At 42.9% G+C, this 14,455-nt stretch overlaps 1 protein-coding gene across 1 annotated transcript in view; it reads right to left on the reverse strand.

The window, feature by feature from the left end:
- Positions 1-2,670: 2,670 nt before the first annotated feature.
- jph1a (junctophilin 1a) overlaps positions 2,671-14,455 on the reverse strand; it is a 30,662-nt gene continuing 18,877 nt past the window's right edge. Inside the window, exons 4-7 of the mRNA XM_053412944.1 lie at positions 13,960-14,078; positions 5,913-6,643; positions 5,323-5,419; positions 2,671-5,172 (exon numbers count right to left, since the gene is read on the reverse strand). Of these exons, the coding sequence (XP_053268919.1) occupies positions 5,339-5,419; positions 5,913-6,643; positions 13,960-14,078 (931 nt within the window). The 3' untranslated portion in view covers positions 2,671-5,172; positions 5,323-5,338. The remainder of the gene's footprint in view (positions 5,173-5,322; positions 5,420-5,912; positions 6,644-13,959; positions 14,079-14,455) is intronic.

Genomic DNA, 14,455 nt, shown 5'->3' on the forward strand with positions numbered 1-14,455 from the left:
GGACTCCGGTGAAATAATGATATGTCACGTCATGTGAAATAAATATCAATTTCCAATGATGTTAAAATAAACCAACATTTATTTGGTCAATGTGGCCGCCTCAACAAGACAATTAGCATGGATTCTACAAGAACAACAACCCATAAATATTATGATCACAAACATGATCGTGAACATTGAACATTTGAAAAGTTCTTTATAGGGTTTTCTCGATTATTTTTATTCACAAAAGAATTATATTTATTGACCTTACTCTACATAACAAATGCTTCAAATGGAATAAGAGACATTGAATTGGATTTCACATTCATTTACTTTAATAGCTTGAGGCAAGTTGTCTGAGCAGTGTTGACTCAAACTTTCATCATAATTCATGTCACCAGATAAGCCGGACACGAAAAGTCCCGTGTATAAACTGCACATAAGTGAAATGACTCACATGTTTATTTTTTTAGTCGTCCACGTCACGTGCTTGCCTCAAAAAAAAAAATCACATCAGCGTATGACAAAAATAGAAAAGTGCTGCGTGTTTAAATTATAAGTCAGAGATGATAGTTTACTTTAGATGACAGAGGGATAGGTTTACAGCTTTATAACCGAGATTTGCTAGTGTAAATAGAGCAGATGAAGTGATGCTAAGCTAAGCTAGCTATGCCAGGCATGGAAAGGGGATCCGCTTAATACTGATGTCTTAGCAACAGTTTTGAAAAACGCTGGCCACTGATATCCCCTCACTGCTTACGAGCCTTAATCCAATTTTAGAAGCACAACTGAGCTGGATTTTAAACACAAGGTGGAGGCCTGGTCTCAGAGCAGGGAAGTAAAATGTACACTAGATTGTCACATTAATCTCATATATCTTTATCAATAAAATCATAATTTATTTCAATTTGAGCAGTTATAAAATTTGGCCAGTTAAACTGTTATGTAGATCCACAAGTATCACGAAAAAGATGATAAACCATTCCACTTATTCAAATCTAAATGAAAAATAAAAACTGAATACAAACTGATTTTCTTTAAAAACAAATATTTAATCACCCGATATTAAAATGGGAAAAATGTAAGTTTTTTAAGAGAAATAAATCACTTCATACACAAACGGAAGTAAACAGTTTTAATCAAGCATGTGAAAGGTCAACTCCCATCTCATCTGCCTTTCCATTTTCCTTCTGTTTTTCCTTTATTAATTCTTTTACCCATTTAACACTTAATATCTCAGTTAATAAATTCACTTGTCAAACCATTTACCTGTTTTTATTGTCCAATAAGATCAAATAATTTAATGTATAATAACCATTTCCATCACCTCTTAATGATGCATCTCTAAATCGTATATGTTTCTCTTCTGGCAAAATCCTCCTGGTGTCCTGAAGTCCTCCTGAGGTGAATCAACATGGACTCTGACGGCGCCGCCATGTTTTCTGAACAGCAGCAAAATCATCATAGATCCTTCACCCTGGTCAAAGTTGTATCTGTCTCTGGAATTTGTCAAATGGAGTCTAAGAAGGTAGATACACTTATAAGGTTTGGGTTTATATTTGTCCAGGACTGCTTGTGCAACCAAATCTTGTCCAGGGTCCTTTCCATATCAGAATAGTAACAGAGATATTCTATACTATTACTGACAAGTTCGGCTTCACATAGTGAGTTTTAGGTGCCAGGTTTATACACTATCCAGAATATTCCGTTCCAGCGGCATTATGGCACCTGGTAATTTTAAAACTGCAGGATAAACATGTCTAATACAGGCCCTCGTTTACATGCTTCTATATTAAGCTGTTGTTTTGTTTTTGTTTCTTCTTGCCCAAGCAGACAAACAAAAATGTTAGTATGAAACTTTGAGATGAGCCAACGGCCTGCATGTTCTGTGGAGTCTGCTGGCGTCGGGGGGGCAGGGGGCACAGCAAGTGCATGACCTGGTGTCGGTGATTGCTGGCAGGTGCCGCCGCCGGTGTAATTCAACACTAATCCACAGCTGATCAGCAGTGGAAACGGTACAAACTGACCCAAGACAAGCCGAGGGAACGGCCTGCGCTCGCACCGCTCATGTGAGACGCCGACCAAGACACTTTGATTTCATACCTGGTCTTTTCCCCCCAGACCTCATTATGAGAAGGTCACCGCGAGGCCACCGCATGGCATGGTTTGTCGTCTCATTTGTGAGACGACAAACCATCACAGATATATAGAAGTGAACATGAGACTGGAATTTCAAACATTCCTGGAAGACAAGTGAAAATCCGTGCATCCATCAGCTCAAAACCAAGTGTAGATTTGATGACAGTGCAACTGTATGTTGCATAATGACGGGCTCTGAGGAATAATGTTGTGCAGCATATATAAGTATTATGTTTCTTACATCCGCCCAGGAGGTCATGTGTATGTCTGCATTTGTTTGTTTGTGAGAAGGATTACGCAAAAATGACTCAACCAATTTGCATGGGATTTTGTGGAGGGGTCAGGGATAGAATCCCTAAAATGTTGCTGTGGATCCAGATCAGGGGGCAGATGTTTGCGGGGACTGATATTTATAGAGTCTGCCTCTACTGAATGCCATTCTATGTATTCATTTGATTGGTTGAAAAAAAACATCACTGCATCAAATGAAGAATCCTGGTGGTGAAGTCTCTGGGGAAAAAGCCAAAAATACCATAAACACACTTTAATTTAACAAGGCATAACATCTTTATTGTTATACACATAACTTGATCTCCAAAAACTTTGCACAAATCAGTGGGGTAACATGAACCTTGAGATATCAAAAGTCTCCTGCAGTTCCTCGTTATGTCCTCAAATACTCAAACAAGTACATCTGCCTTTCATATCCCCATAATGGTACATACAGTACAACCAATTAGAGATAAAAGTACTTTTTTTCCACCGTCAAACATTATCATATGTGCATTTACGTTACCAATTACAAACAAGTTATATCCATTTTCAAAATACAGGTGTGCAAATTGTTAGAAAAATACCAACTCATACCAGATTCTGGATTGTGCTCTGTAAAAATCCTTACAAATAGTATATAATAATCTATATATAAATGTCTCCGACATGCAATGTTGCATTTCAAAAAAATATCCCCCATAAACAGGCTGTTGTGTTAAACCCTCTGAGACTCCAGTCCTCACGATGCTCGTGTGAAGACGTGGAAAACAAAGAAAAGGAGGGCGAAGAAGGGCGAAGAATTAGATGTTCAGTCATTTCTTTTCTTGGTCTGCTTTTATTGTATAGATTTCAGTAGTTTTCTGGTAGTTATATATTGACAGTTGGCAGATATCTAACTGGCGGATGCATCCTCCAAAATATACCGTGCTGCTCGTTTCGTAACAGAAAATAATCTACTGTCGTCGAGTCAAACTTAAAAACTGTACTGCAGCAAAGACACCCACAGCCAATATTAAAGCCCTTTTTTTATGATTACCAGTGTTCACAAACACGTCATTTGTACAATGAATAAATAATTAATCTTGGTAGTGATGACAAGTAATTGTCAAGCATGTAAATAACCACTTTTTATATATTTTTTAAATCAAAGAAACTCATGCCATACCCGCAACAAAGACTAAACAGCTACGATGAAGCGAGTTAAAAAGCACGATGGAGGTGATGACAACAGTCAGAGTGTCCCCCCCCCACAACACAACAAAGTTAAGACAAGGATGGCATCTCTCTCCCTCCCGTGTTTCCTCATCTTTTTTCAGAGGTAAACAGTCATACTGTTAAAGACTTTTTATCTTGTTTTTTTTTTCTTCATTTTTCTTTTGTTTAAAAGGCATCTCTCCTTCTCCCTGCTGCCACATTCCCCATGGCCTCAACCTGAATAAATTCACCTTCAACTATCCACAAGACTGCCCTGATCCAGTCTCATCAGTGTGTGAGCACTGCCGGGCCCACAGAAGCGGTTGCGTGAATGAAATGCATCTATTGTTATATAAAACAATGAAAGTAAAGAAAAGAATGAAGGAATTCAAGCAAAAAATGGTCTTGGCAAGAAATCATTTTTCCTTCTGATTCAATAAATAACATAAGACATTTGCTACTTCAATCTCAACCTCCCATCTAAACACAATGCCAGCTGGTAATCAACACTTTGTCCAGTCAGGCATTTTCAAATTGACTAAATAAATGGAACATAGCATTTCTTTTATATGGGTACAACCCTCTGTTTTGGCAAAATATAGTAGCTTTACTTTGAAAAAATAAAACATATTGCACGTTCAGTAGCACGAATGTGTAATGTCAAATTACAACTAGAACTTTTCCAAAAAAAAAAAAGGGAAAATCAATTTATTCACTCATTCTTAGATGAGACATTTTCAACTACAAGCGTTTATGACTGCAGGTAACCAACATTCAGAGAACCACGATGAACCAAAGAAGAAGCTACAAGAGAACAGGAAACAAACATATGTTTAAAACTGTACCATGCACGGGGGGGTGTTTTCAAAGCAGTGTATCCTGGGTAACAATGGACGGAGCTCCAGAAAGCTGCGGTGATAATTGGGTTAACCGAGTAAGACTGGCTAGTGACCGTGCTAGCACCGACTGCTGGAGGCGGCCGGGCCCAGTTTTCTGCTGCAGGAGTGGTGTGAAGCCCAGAAAGCGCTCCTAACACCCGAGCATGCTCCCGCCTCGACTGTCCTCATTGCCCCCCCCCCACCCCCCACCCTCCGGTCGGCGGGCTCACATCTCCCCATCAAAACGTCAGATGGCAAAATAGAAAGGCAGCTGTTTGCTCCCGTCATCTAAAAGTGCATCTCCACACTCTTCTCCTCCGGCACAGTCCGTCAGCCCACCGCTACCTCTGCCATGGCAGCGGGCCACAGGGACCAGTGCTTGGATCAGCACACGAGTGGGTTTCAATTACTTCTTTTTTCAGACTGTGTACGTTTGGTTGCATTTTAAAACTTTTTTTTTCTTTTTTTAAATCTCACTAGACACAACATTTCACCTCAGCTTTTAGAGAAGCCAGAGGAGTGCTAATTCACAGGGCAGGCCCCGGGTGAGGCCCCTGGCAGGTCGGTGTTGGCGCTGCCTTCCTCCAGGTTCTCTTCGGTGTCACGCTGATTCCAAAACACCTACGGCCGCCACCCCCGTGTCTCACTGGCGCCATTTTCACTTTTCAAGGCCGGCGATGCAACTGTACCTGTTGCCACGGCATTACTGCAACACAGAAGATCATTTTGGATTTAATTGGCTGCTTTGCACTTGTCAGACACACATTGTGGCACAAGGCTCGAGTAAAACCACATCAACATGACAAAAGCCGATTCGGTATCTTTATAGATGTCTGGGAAAAATAAAGGAACTTACCAGAGAAACAGCTTCATCATGTCAGAAAATGGACAAATATAATTGCAAGGCCAATATTCAACAGCATTACCATGGCAACAAGGATCGAGTTAGGACCCTGCAAAACATGACATTATGATAAAGATCAGACATCGCAGAACAATCCACGACAACAACATCAGCTCTGTGCTGCAGGTGTGTGTTCAGATAAAAAACTGATAATTCACGGTTTTGACAAAAGAGGAAATTAATACAACTCTACTATCGTCACGGTAACGAGCTGGAGGCGATACCCTGTTAGCTTAGCACAGAGACCATTGAAAGGGTTTGGCTCCGTCAAAAGAAAATCCATCGAGAGTAGAATCCTATAAATAGCGCAGCACTTTCTCACTAATAACAAAAAACAAATCAATGTTTTACACATTTGGATTTTATCAATTTTAAAAACATAATGCGTTGATGGCTGAGTTATGGATGTGCTGGTGGGCAGATGTTTTCTCTACAGACGGGGGGAGGGGGATTTCCAGCCCTTGACCAGCTTAATTGCAAATAAGAAACTTTCCTAAAATATATATCTCTTTTCCAGAACCTTTCTTCCCCCTGATACTTACTGTTCCTTCGCTGTTTTCTGCAATCTCCATACTGGCTTTCTTTGTGTCTGCAAGGCTCTTTGGCTTGAGGGAATCCTGCTTCCTGAGTTTCGGGTCGCTCTTGTTCTCCCGTATGGAGGCCGGCTTAGGAGTAGGGGTGCTATAGGACTTGGCGGGTTGTGGGGGCATACGTGCCAGGGTCAGGGCACTAGGCTCTTCCTCGACTTCCTCCTCAGGCTCCGGAGGAGGAGGGACCCTTGTAGGGGTCTTGACATAGTAACTGTGGTACTGAGTGTGGAGCTGCCCGTTGACTGGAACTACGGGGGGCTGTGGAGAAGGAGCCGAGGCCGGGGTGGGCTGCTGAACCTTAGCGGGTTTAGGTGGAGCCTCGATGTGGACGTGAGAAGTTTTGGGGCCATCGGGGACGGACAGCCTCTCCTCTTTACTCAGCTTTCTGCCAGACCGCTCATCCTTGCCGGTCTTCTGACTTGACTTCTCCTCTTTGCTCGTTTTCCGGGACGGTTTCTCCTCTTTGCTGGTTTTGCGGCTCGTGCTGTTGGATGGTTGACCTTTCTTCTTGCTGGAGTGCGGCGAGGGGGGAGGCGTGCCTCCAGCACTGGTCACAGGGGAGTGGGGAGGAGTCGTACCTTTGCGGTAGAAGTGAGGAGAATCTTTCTCCTTCTCCTTCTTTTCAACCGGGACCTCTTTAATCTCCACGGGCTCCTTTGACTGTTGCTTTACGTAGTCAGGACCTGGAGAGGTGACAGAGATGACACACGTTAACGCCACAGATAATTCACTTATACACCAGGACTAGAGTGGGGAGAACCAACCTGAGCAAATATAAAGCTCCCATGTATATTAACTGCATCAGGCTTCGGTCTGGTTAAGACACAAAAAATGAATATCCATCGGGTTTCGAGTCAGGCTTGGTTAGTTTTCTCTCTGGCTCAAACGGGTTCAGAGAGATCAAGGCAGCCCCGAGCTGCACTCGAACCTGAACACCTGCAACACTCTGCTTCTCATGTTTTCTAAATTTTTTGTGTCATGTGCCAGCTTGGTTCACCGTCTCTACGCTAAGAGAACCAGCCATGTGCTACAGCGTCACTTCAAAACATATGTGAAAAATAAAAATGTTCTACTTGACATTTCACAAAAAAGGTATTTCCCCAAGGGTCTTATCTTTTTGGTTTTTGGAACTACCTTCAAAACAGAGCATATTTAGCTATGTAACTCAAATGTAATGATAAAACATGAGAGGCACAAACCAGCGCCACCACCTGGCTCACAACATGTAGCCCCGTCACCATTTAAGTGTCCTGAAACGAGAGGTTCAGACGTAGTTCGATGATGACAAATGAGGTCACCAAACCCCCGAAACCATGCTAATGCCATTCTGAAATGTCTTATCAAGCTACTGGATATACTGCGAGCTAGATTTAAACTAAATCTGGCCCTCAGCGCTCTGAAATAAAATATTCATGAATCAACATTATATATGCAATCATTCCTCCTTTGGTCCTCTGCAAAGACTAAAGGAGGGAGGGAGACAGCGAGAACTGGATGATTAATGCGGAGTCACAAACAGCGTTTCACAAAGGAAGCCTCCTCTGCAGGCTCATCCTTATCAACTCAGCATCCGACCAACATGGCTGCACAGATAAAACGTCAACCTGAGGAGCAAGGATGCGTCTTTTTGTCTGGGAAGGCTCATTCTGCTGGATTCGTCTCCACTGTCTCTCAGTTTATGGACTGAGATTCTGTCGGTGTTTCATTATGGACCTCATGCAGGACTCTAATACTTGAACAATACAGTCCGCATCTCAATGTAAATGTCTTTTTTGCATGTGAGAAAAAAGAACATTGCACTTTATCCGCCCCTTTGTTCTGTAGTGAATTAATATTTATTGGAGACATCAGGCTCTTTGTTTGCCTGTTGTTTTTCGTCACTTCGCCTAAATGAGATGGTGTCAGAGTGACTCAGACAGGGACAATGCTGCTTTGTTTGAAGTGCATCAGATGGTACGAGCAGGAGAGGATCCTCGGCCTCTCAAATAGCCAACTGAATTCAATATGCAAATACTAATCCTAAAATTATTGAGAAACATTTGATTCGGTATATGTTGAGGGAGTGATTTTGAGCACAGATTACAGAGTTGGGGAAAAGGGTTCATGCGCGAGATCAATCCCAAAGATTTGCGAGACCTCTCCCGAGCGCACGCCACTTATTAAGATTGCGAGCTGTAACTCAAAGGAAAATAATTAATATTGATTTAGATTTCACACTCATCACTTCTAGGAGCAATTATGCAAACACGGAATCCAGGAGGGGACAAGTGCATCTAACCCCACACCAGCGTAAACGGCCTGACTGCGTAATCTTTCGGGGCCTCGGTAAGCGTAAGCCCAAAGTATTTTTCAGCCGCATGGCATTCCTAATTTGTTTCATAACTGCCACGACCAATAAGACCCACTACAAAGACACGGGGGGACATTTGGACATCTGCGGGGCTTAATGTATCTGCCGAGCTTAATTTCACACCATAACTCAATAAGAGTCGGGGCTGCGTGGGCGGGACCCGCACAGTTTCGCTGTGTTTGTGGACGGATTCCTGCAGGGGGTTCCAAGCATTTTCTGAATGGTTCTCTCCCAGTCTCTCTCTCTCACACACACACACACACACACAGGTCTTCCACCACAGACATGTTTAATCCCCAAAACCCTCCAGAATCCACATAGGCTAATTAGAGTGTTTTCATTATTTCATTAACCAAACCAAAGGGGCAAAATGACATTTTCTGAAAGTGCAACATTCCACAGGATATTATTGGAACTTTTGCGTGGTTGTTTTGCAGATATGTGAGCATGTGTGGATCCTCTTGTGGAGACTGGGTGAAGATTTATTAGACGTACTCTGCTGAGGAATCCTGTTAGGTCAGCTGGAACATGTACTGGGACTCAATTACCCAAATAGCTGTGGTGTTTCTTTCATCTAAGCATTGAGTCTGCAGCCTTCCAAAGAGGACCACTAAAATAGGCCATGGGTGGTATTAATCATGACCAAGACAAAAATAATTGACGCAAACTCAGATACGAAATAAATAAATAAATAGAATCACTTTGTCAAATTCCAATTATGTGTATGAAACCATGTTATGATCGTTATCAGTACAAGCTTAGCTGTACTCTCATCACTGTCCATTTGAGATGAATAGAATACAGGGTTTTGTTTATGCTGCAGGTTGCCAGTTTTGTTCATGTTAATCCATAGCACAGTTTCTGCTCCGGTGCATTCTGAGCAACACACACACACACACACACACACACAAACAAACATATACACTCACTCACACACATGGTACTATACTCACACAAAACATGACAGGTCGGCTGTTTAAGACCCAGGCTAACCCCAGCTGACCTTAATATGAGATAAACAGCAGTAACATGAGGAGGAGCTTCAATGAGACCTGAATATGTGTTTGTATGCGTGGATGTGCGTGTGTGTGTGCGTGTGTGTGTGTGTGTGTGTGTGTGTGTGTGTGTGTGTGTGTGTGTGTGTGTATGTGTGTGTGTGTGTCTGTGTGTGTGCGTGTAAGAGGAACATCACAAATCTACTGCCAGTGTAAATCGGGATTCATATAAGTAGATAGTAGTTTATAATCTTATCTTCTTGGCCCCAAAGTTCAAGGGTCTTGCAGCAACTCTGGCCCAGTAGGCAATATATATCTGTCGCCATTAAAATCTTATTTTCTTTATCTAATCTTAATCATCCTACGGCAAAAGGTCTGCACAAGTGTTTCACTGAGGCTACATGTCACATGTAATTAATGACAAGCATTAGTGAAAAGCATTTGCTTTTTTTCCAATTTTGGGTTTATGAGGTATTAGGTTATTTTCTCACGTATACATATTCTAGTCTCCGCGTGTTCTCTACCCTTTATGTATTTAAGATTCATAACTCGATTTGTAGCTTTTTTGATTTTCTCTTACTTCCTCCTACACACACTGGTAGATGGGCAGGGGGGGAGGGGGTGTCATTGTGTTCCCAGATTACATCCATCACTGTGGCTCGCACAGAAACTCGTACATTTGTAGCAATAGTCACACATTCAAATAAACTATCATCTGTGCAATCGCTGTCTTCCTGTTCTTTGTTTCTAAGTGGCCACATGCAAAGACAAACATGAACTGACGTGTAATTGCTGGAGACACGGCTCGCTGGAAGACGCTGAGTCAAATCCGGATGAGGAAACATCAGCAAACACCACTGAGTTTTTCCACCACACACAAATACCTATTCATATAATAGATATGGACACATTGGCATATTTGGGAGTAGGCGCCATGTTTAAATCAAAAATGTCAAATATTTTTAAACAAAAACTTTGCCTTTCACACTTGTTTCCACATGCAGCACAAAAAGAGACACTTTCTCACATCCCACATTCTCTCATGTTGCTTTCAGACTCTGGACATTTTCCTGAGATTATCCAGAGGGATTGAACGTAAATGTCTAGGTCAGTTGCTTCAGACATTTTCCAGGTCTTTTCCTGCTTAAATTTCTGGTTAAATGTCCGGAAAAGTGAGCCCATGTGAGAATACAGCAGGAGAATTCCCAGTGAACAAGTGGGCGTGTAGATGACGTTTCTAACATGCGACAGATGCAAAACTTTAAAAAATAAATAAAATGAGGTGCCAAGCACGTAGAAGTCAACTTGGAATGACAACAAGATTCTACGCTGGTGCCCAGAAAATGTCCAGACTAAATTTTTCCTGAGTTCATGTCTGAAAATGGCTTCACATTTTCTTCTAAAGCGCAGTGAGACCTTTGAAGTTACTTCACTTAATTACTTACATTTTTAAAAACAATGATAAAGATGAAAATGATTTTTGAAATCTGTCAGGGATCTGATTAGCAGTTTCTTCACATCATTTATATTCTTTATCCTTGAAAGTAATGAGACGTTTTAAAATAACTCTTCACAGGCTCAAAACGTATTCCTCGACACCTGCTGCTCTGAATATAAAGCAGCACCTGCTCTTGTCTGGCTCTCAGCCCTGACAGGTCCCGGCTTTTATGGTTCCACCTGGTCTCAGTGTACCTTGACTGGGTCAAACAGGGCGGGACAGGATCCTCCAACCCCCCCCCCCCCTTCTCCAGTCACTGACTGAAGGAAGGGACAGCTGCTCTCCGACAGCCCCGGTGAGCGTGGGGGCCGAGCTCCTCTCAGTGCGTAAGGATTTCAGCTATGTCTCCATTAGACCCCGGCGAGCACACATCAGCACCAAATATAGCCCAATTAACGTCACGGCCACAGGCCACGCCCAGCTAACCCTCGCTGCTGCCCCTCCAGGGTGCTGTGTGTGAACCAATCATAAAGGTCAGGGTCCTGTTCCCTGTGACCCCGTCTCTCCTTTTGAAGTGTACACTCCCAATCTGGGTGATAATCTGCTATGAGTCTGAAATGCCAATTACAAACAACAAGGGCCGTAGAACTCCTGGTTGTTACCCTGGAGGACTTGTTAGAAGTGGAGGGAAGGAGGTACGTCAGGATATTTCCACTGTGGACGTGGACGCTGAGGAAGCGACGCAGATCAGCCTGGGAAAGTCACACAGAGTCCCTGTAATGCTTGGATTGACTTTGACATTCAGACAGACAAGGTGATCAGCAAAGAACAAACTTGATTCTTCAATCACTTAGTTCTTTTTTTTGATCAGACCACACTGTCCGTGTCTCTCCCTCAGTGATGATCTCGCCAGGACGCTGCAAATAGGGGAACGTGTTTACACTCAAACATGATCTCAGCCGCCACAGGACAAACAGAGAACCAGCAATAAACACACTAAGTAGGCCATCCTGGATCCCTCTCCTGTAATAATCTAATTTACATAGTACAAAACAAAGACTTCCATAAACTAAAAATAAGATTATATGTGGAATACATTAAATGGAAAATAGATTCGGCTTATTACAGGTGCCTGTCTGGCTCACCTAGGCTTACCAGACGCATGCTTACATAACTGCAACGGTAAATGCCGCAGCTCAGATATCGCCCCACGCCCCACATTATTATGACATCGTCCACTCTCTCATTCATGATCCGACTTATAAGGCAAGAACACTCTCCGCGCAGACTTGTGAACGTGGAGATCACCCGACCTGCCAAGCATGACCACTGTTTTCCACAACACAAACAAGCCGCAGGATGTCTCTGGCCCCCGGGGCGCGCCATTTCTGTGACTTAGTTGAGGGACATGCTTGAATGGGGTCCCATTGTCAATCTATTTGTCACCCACTATTCTGTGGTGCAGGCCTTTGGCGAGGACCCAAGGTCGATTAGCTCACAGGACTAAATATAATACACGCAGTTGAAGAGGAAAGGCTGGTATACATCTTACATGGCAAATGAAAATAAACAAAAACTGTATGATTTAAGCTTTTGAGTCATATTAAAAGAGCTTATATATATGTATAACTTTAAAACAGTTTGAAGTTAATTAAAATGATTCTACAAATGAGTCTTATCTGGTTTTTCCATGAATGGTTGACTGTTGTCTGACTGTTCAATGTTTTGACCCAGAATGGAAACTAGAATGTCGTGCAGCCTGCCAAAGTCTAATGGTCTCTGTAAATTCAATCAAGCTGCACCAAGTTACACATACTCATAGATATAGGTCCCCTAAACATGCCTGAATATTATCGTCAAGAACCATGAATTATTCATTACATTTCATTTAGCTGAAGCATTCATCCAAAGTGACTTACAATAAGTCCATTCAACCATGAAGGTACAAAGAATCATTCCCTGGGTAAAAACCGAAAATGTCAAAAAATGTCCTTCCTCACAGTGTTAAAGACAAAAAAGAAAGATTTAAAAATCCTGGATCCGTCCTTTTGTGCAGATCAACACCAAATAAGGTTCGGTCTTTCCTGAAAAATACTTCATCCGTCCACCATGTTTCGTGGCAACCCATTCAGTGGTTAATACTGCTAACTAAAAGCAAGCGCAGATGAAAACATAACCTTTTCGCAGAGGTTAAAATCAATTAATGCACAAACAAATAAAAAGGTTTTAATTGTTCCTATAGTCTGATGTTGACCTTAGGTTCCACCTCTGACCCCAACTGGCGTGCTGCTCTTTAACCAAAAAGGATCTCACACTATTTATGCAGTAGGATATGCACAGCATTTCCTTGTAAAACTCAGCTTACCTAGTAAATGAACTACACAGAGTTGAGTCGTAAGCCCACGCTGACCTGCTGCATAGTGTGGCAGAGTGCCTGCTGAAGCTGCAGGCACAGGAAAGCTGAGAACTGCTCGGTATCAGGAGCAGGAGCCCTTTCCTTCTCCGCCCCTCACATACCTGTAAGCCATTTCCAAGTTTGATGTGATAGGTAAAAATATATATATAAAAAACATCTTGCTCCCACCTTTTTTTGGGGCAGAATTTATCTTTGCAAATTTTAGCGAGTATTATCGGGCTGTTACAACCGGCCTTTGACAGCGGAGACAAGGCTCCTAACCAGAATACAGTAGTCGGCTTCCAGCTTTGTCTCTGCGCAAACACAGTCCTCCATTGTGGTGTTAGATATCATGCTCAGTATCTCTTGTCTTGGGCCCCGCAACCACACAACCCTCTGCTTTTGTGCACGCAGAACAAGCTCATTACAGACTCCGAGCCGGCCTGTGTAAACAGCTCTAAAACTGTGCAAACATTATTCATACAATGAGCACAACCTCTTAGCAGTTACCCATTTACAGCGCCCCCCCCCCCCCCCCCCCCCCACACACACACAAGGCCTCGTAGCAATGCCTGCAAATTCATCTCTGGGTCAGTCATGTCCACAATGTCTGAAAACCTTGTCTAGCACGCTTGCACGCAAATAAGGCCACTTGAAATAGTCAAAGGATTGTGTTTCACCGAGCGCAGTGGACTGGACTCCTCGACCTTTCAGTGCACCTACAGTCTGAGCTGCTGGGACAGTGGGAAAGTATGTGGGGAGAGTAACGTTACAGCTACTGGGAGAGCACATACTCGTACAAGCTTGTCCTTAAAGGTTACCTGGTTGGTAGAAGTTGGGGGCGAGCTCCCTGGCAACCGCCCTGGCAATTTCAGAGTCGTGCACAGCGGAGACAGCGGCCTGGTCCGCGGCTTCGCTTTTTGTCCTGGCGTGGGCCGTTCTGCAGAAACACAAAAAAGACAATATTCAAGTCACATAGCATGTAGACTATAGGAGGATGGAAACCAGTGTGGTAGAACAAAACATAGAAACATACACATATTTACAAATTTACAATGTTTACATAAGAACTCAGGGTAAAAGTTGTATTTCTCTCTCTTGCTTTCTCCTCCTCCATCCCTCCCTTCCTCTCTGTCCTCATCTTTGGGCTGTAACACTCGGCCAATCCCTCCCCCTGTGCTTCTATCTCAAATCCAAATCCTGATTTTCCAAATGGAGCGCTGCCACATCCAAGCAAGACCTTAATCCAGTCTGGAGCACTGCAACTGCTGCTGGTCCGGGAGGGAGCGGAGACCCAAAGGCAATGGAAACACATGT

This window comes from Pleuronectes platessa, chromosome 20 (genome assembly GCF_947347685.1).
Source record: "Pleuronectes platessa chromosome 20, fPlePla1.1, whole genome shotgun sequence".
Classification (NCBI taxonomy): Eukaryota; Metazoa; Chordata; class Actinopteri; order Pleuronectiformes; family Pleuronectidae; genus Pleuronectes; species Pleuronectes platessa.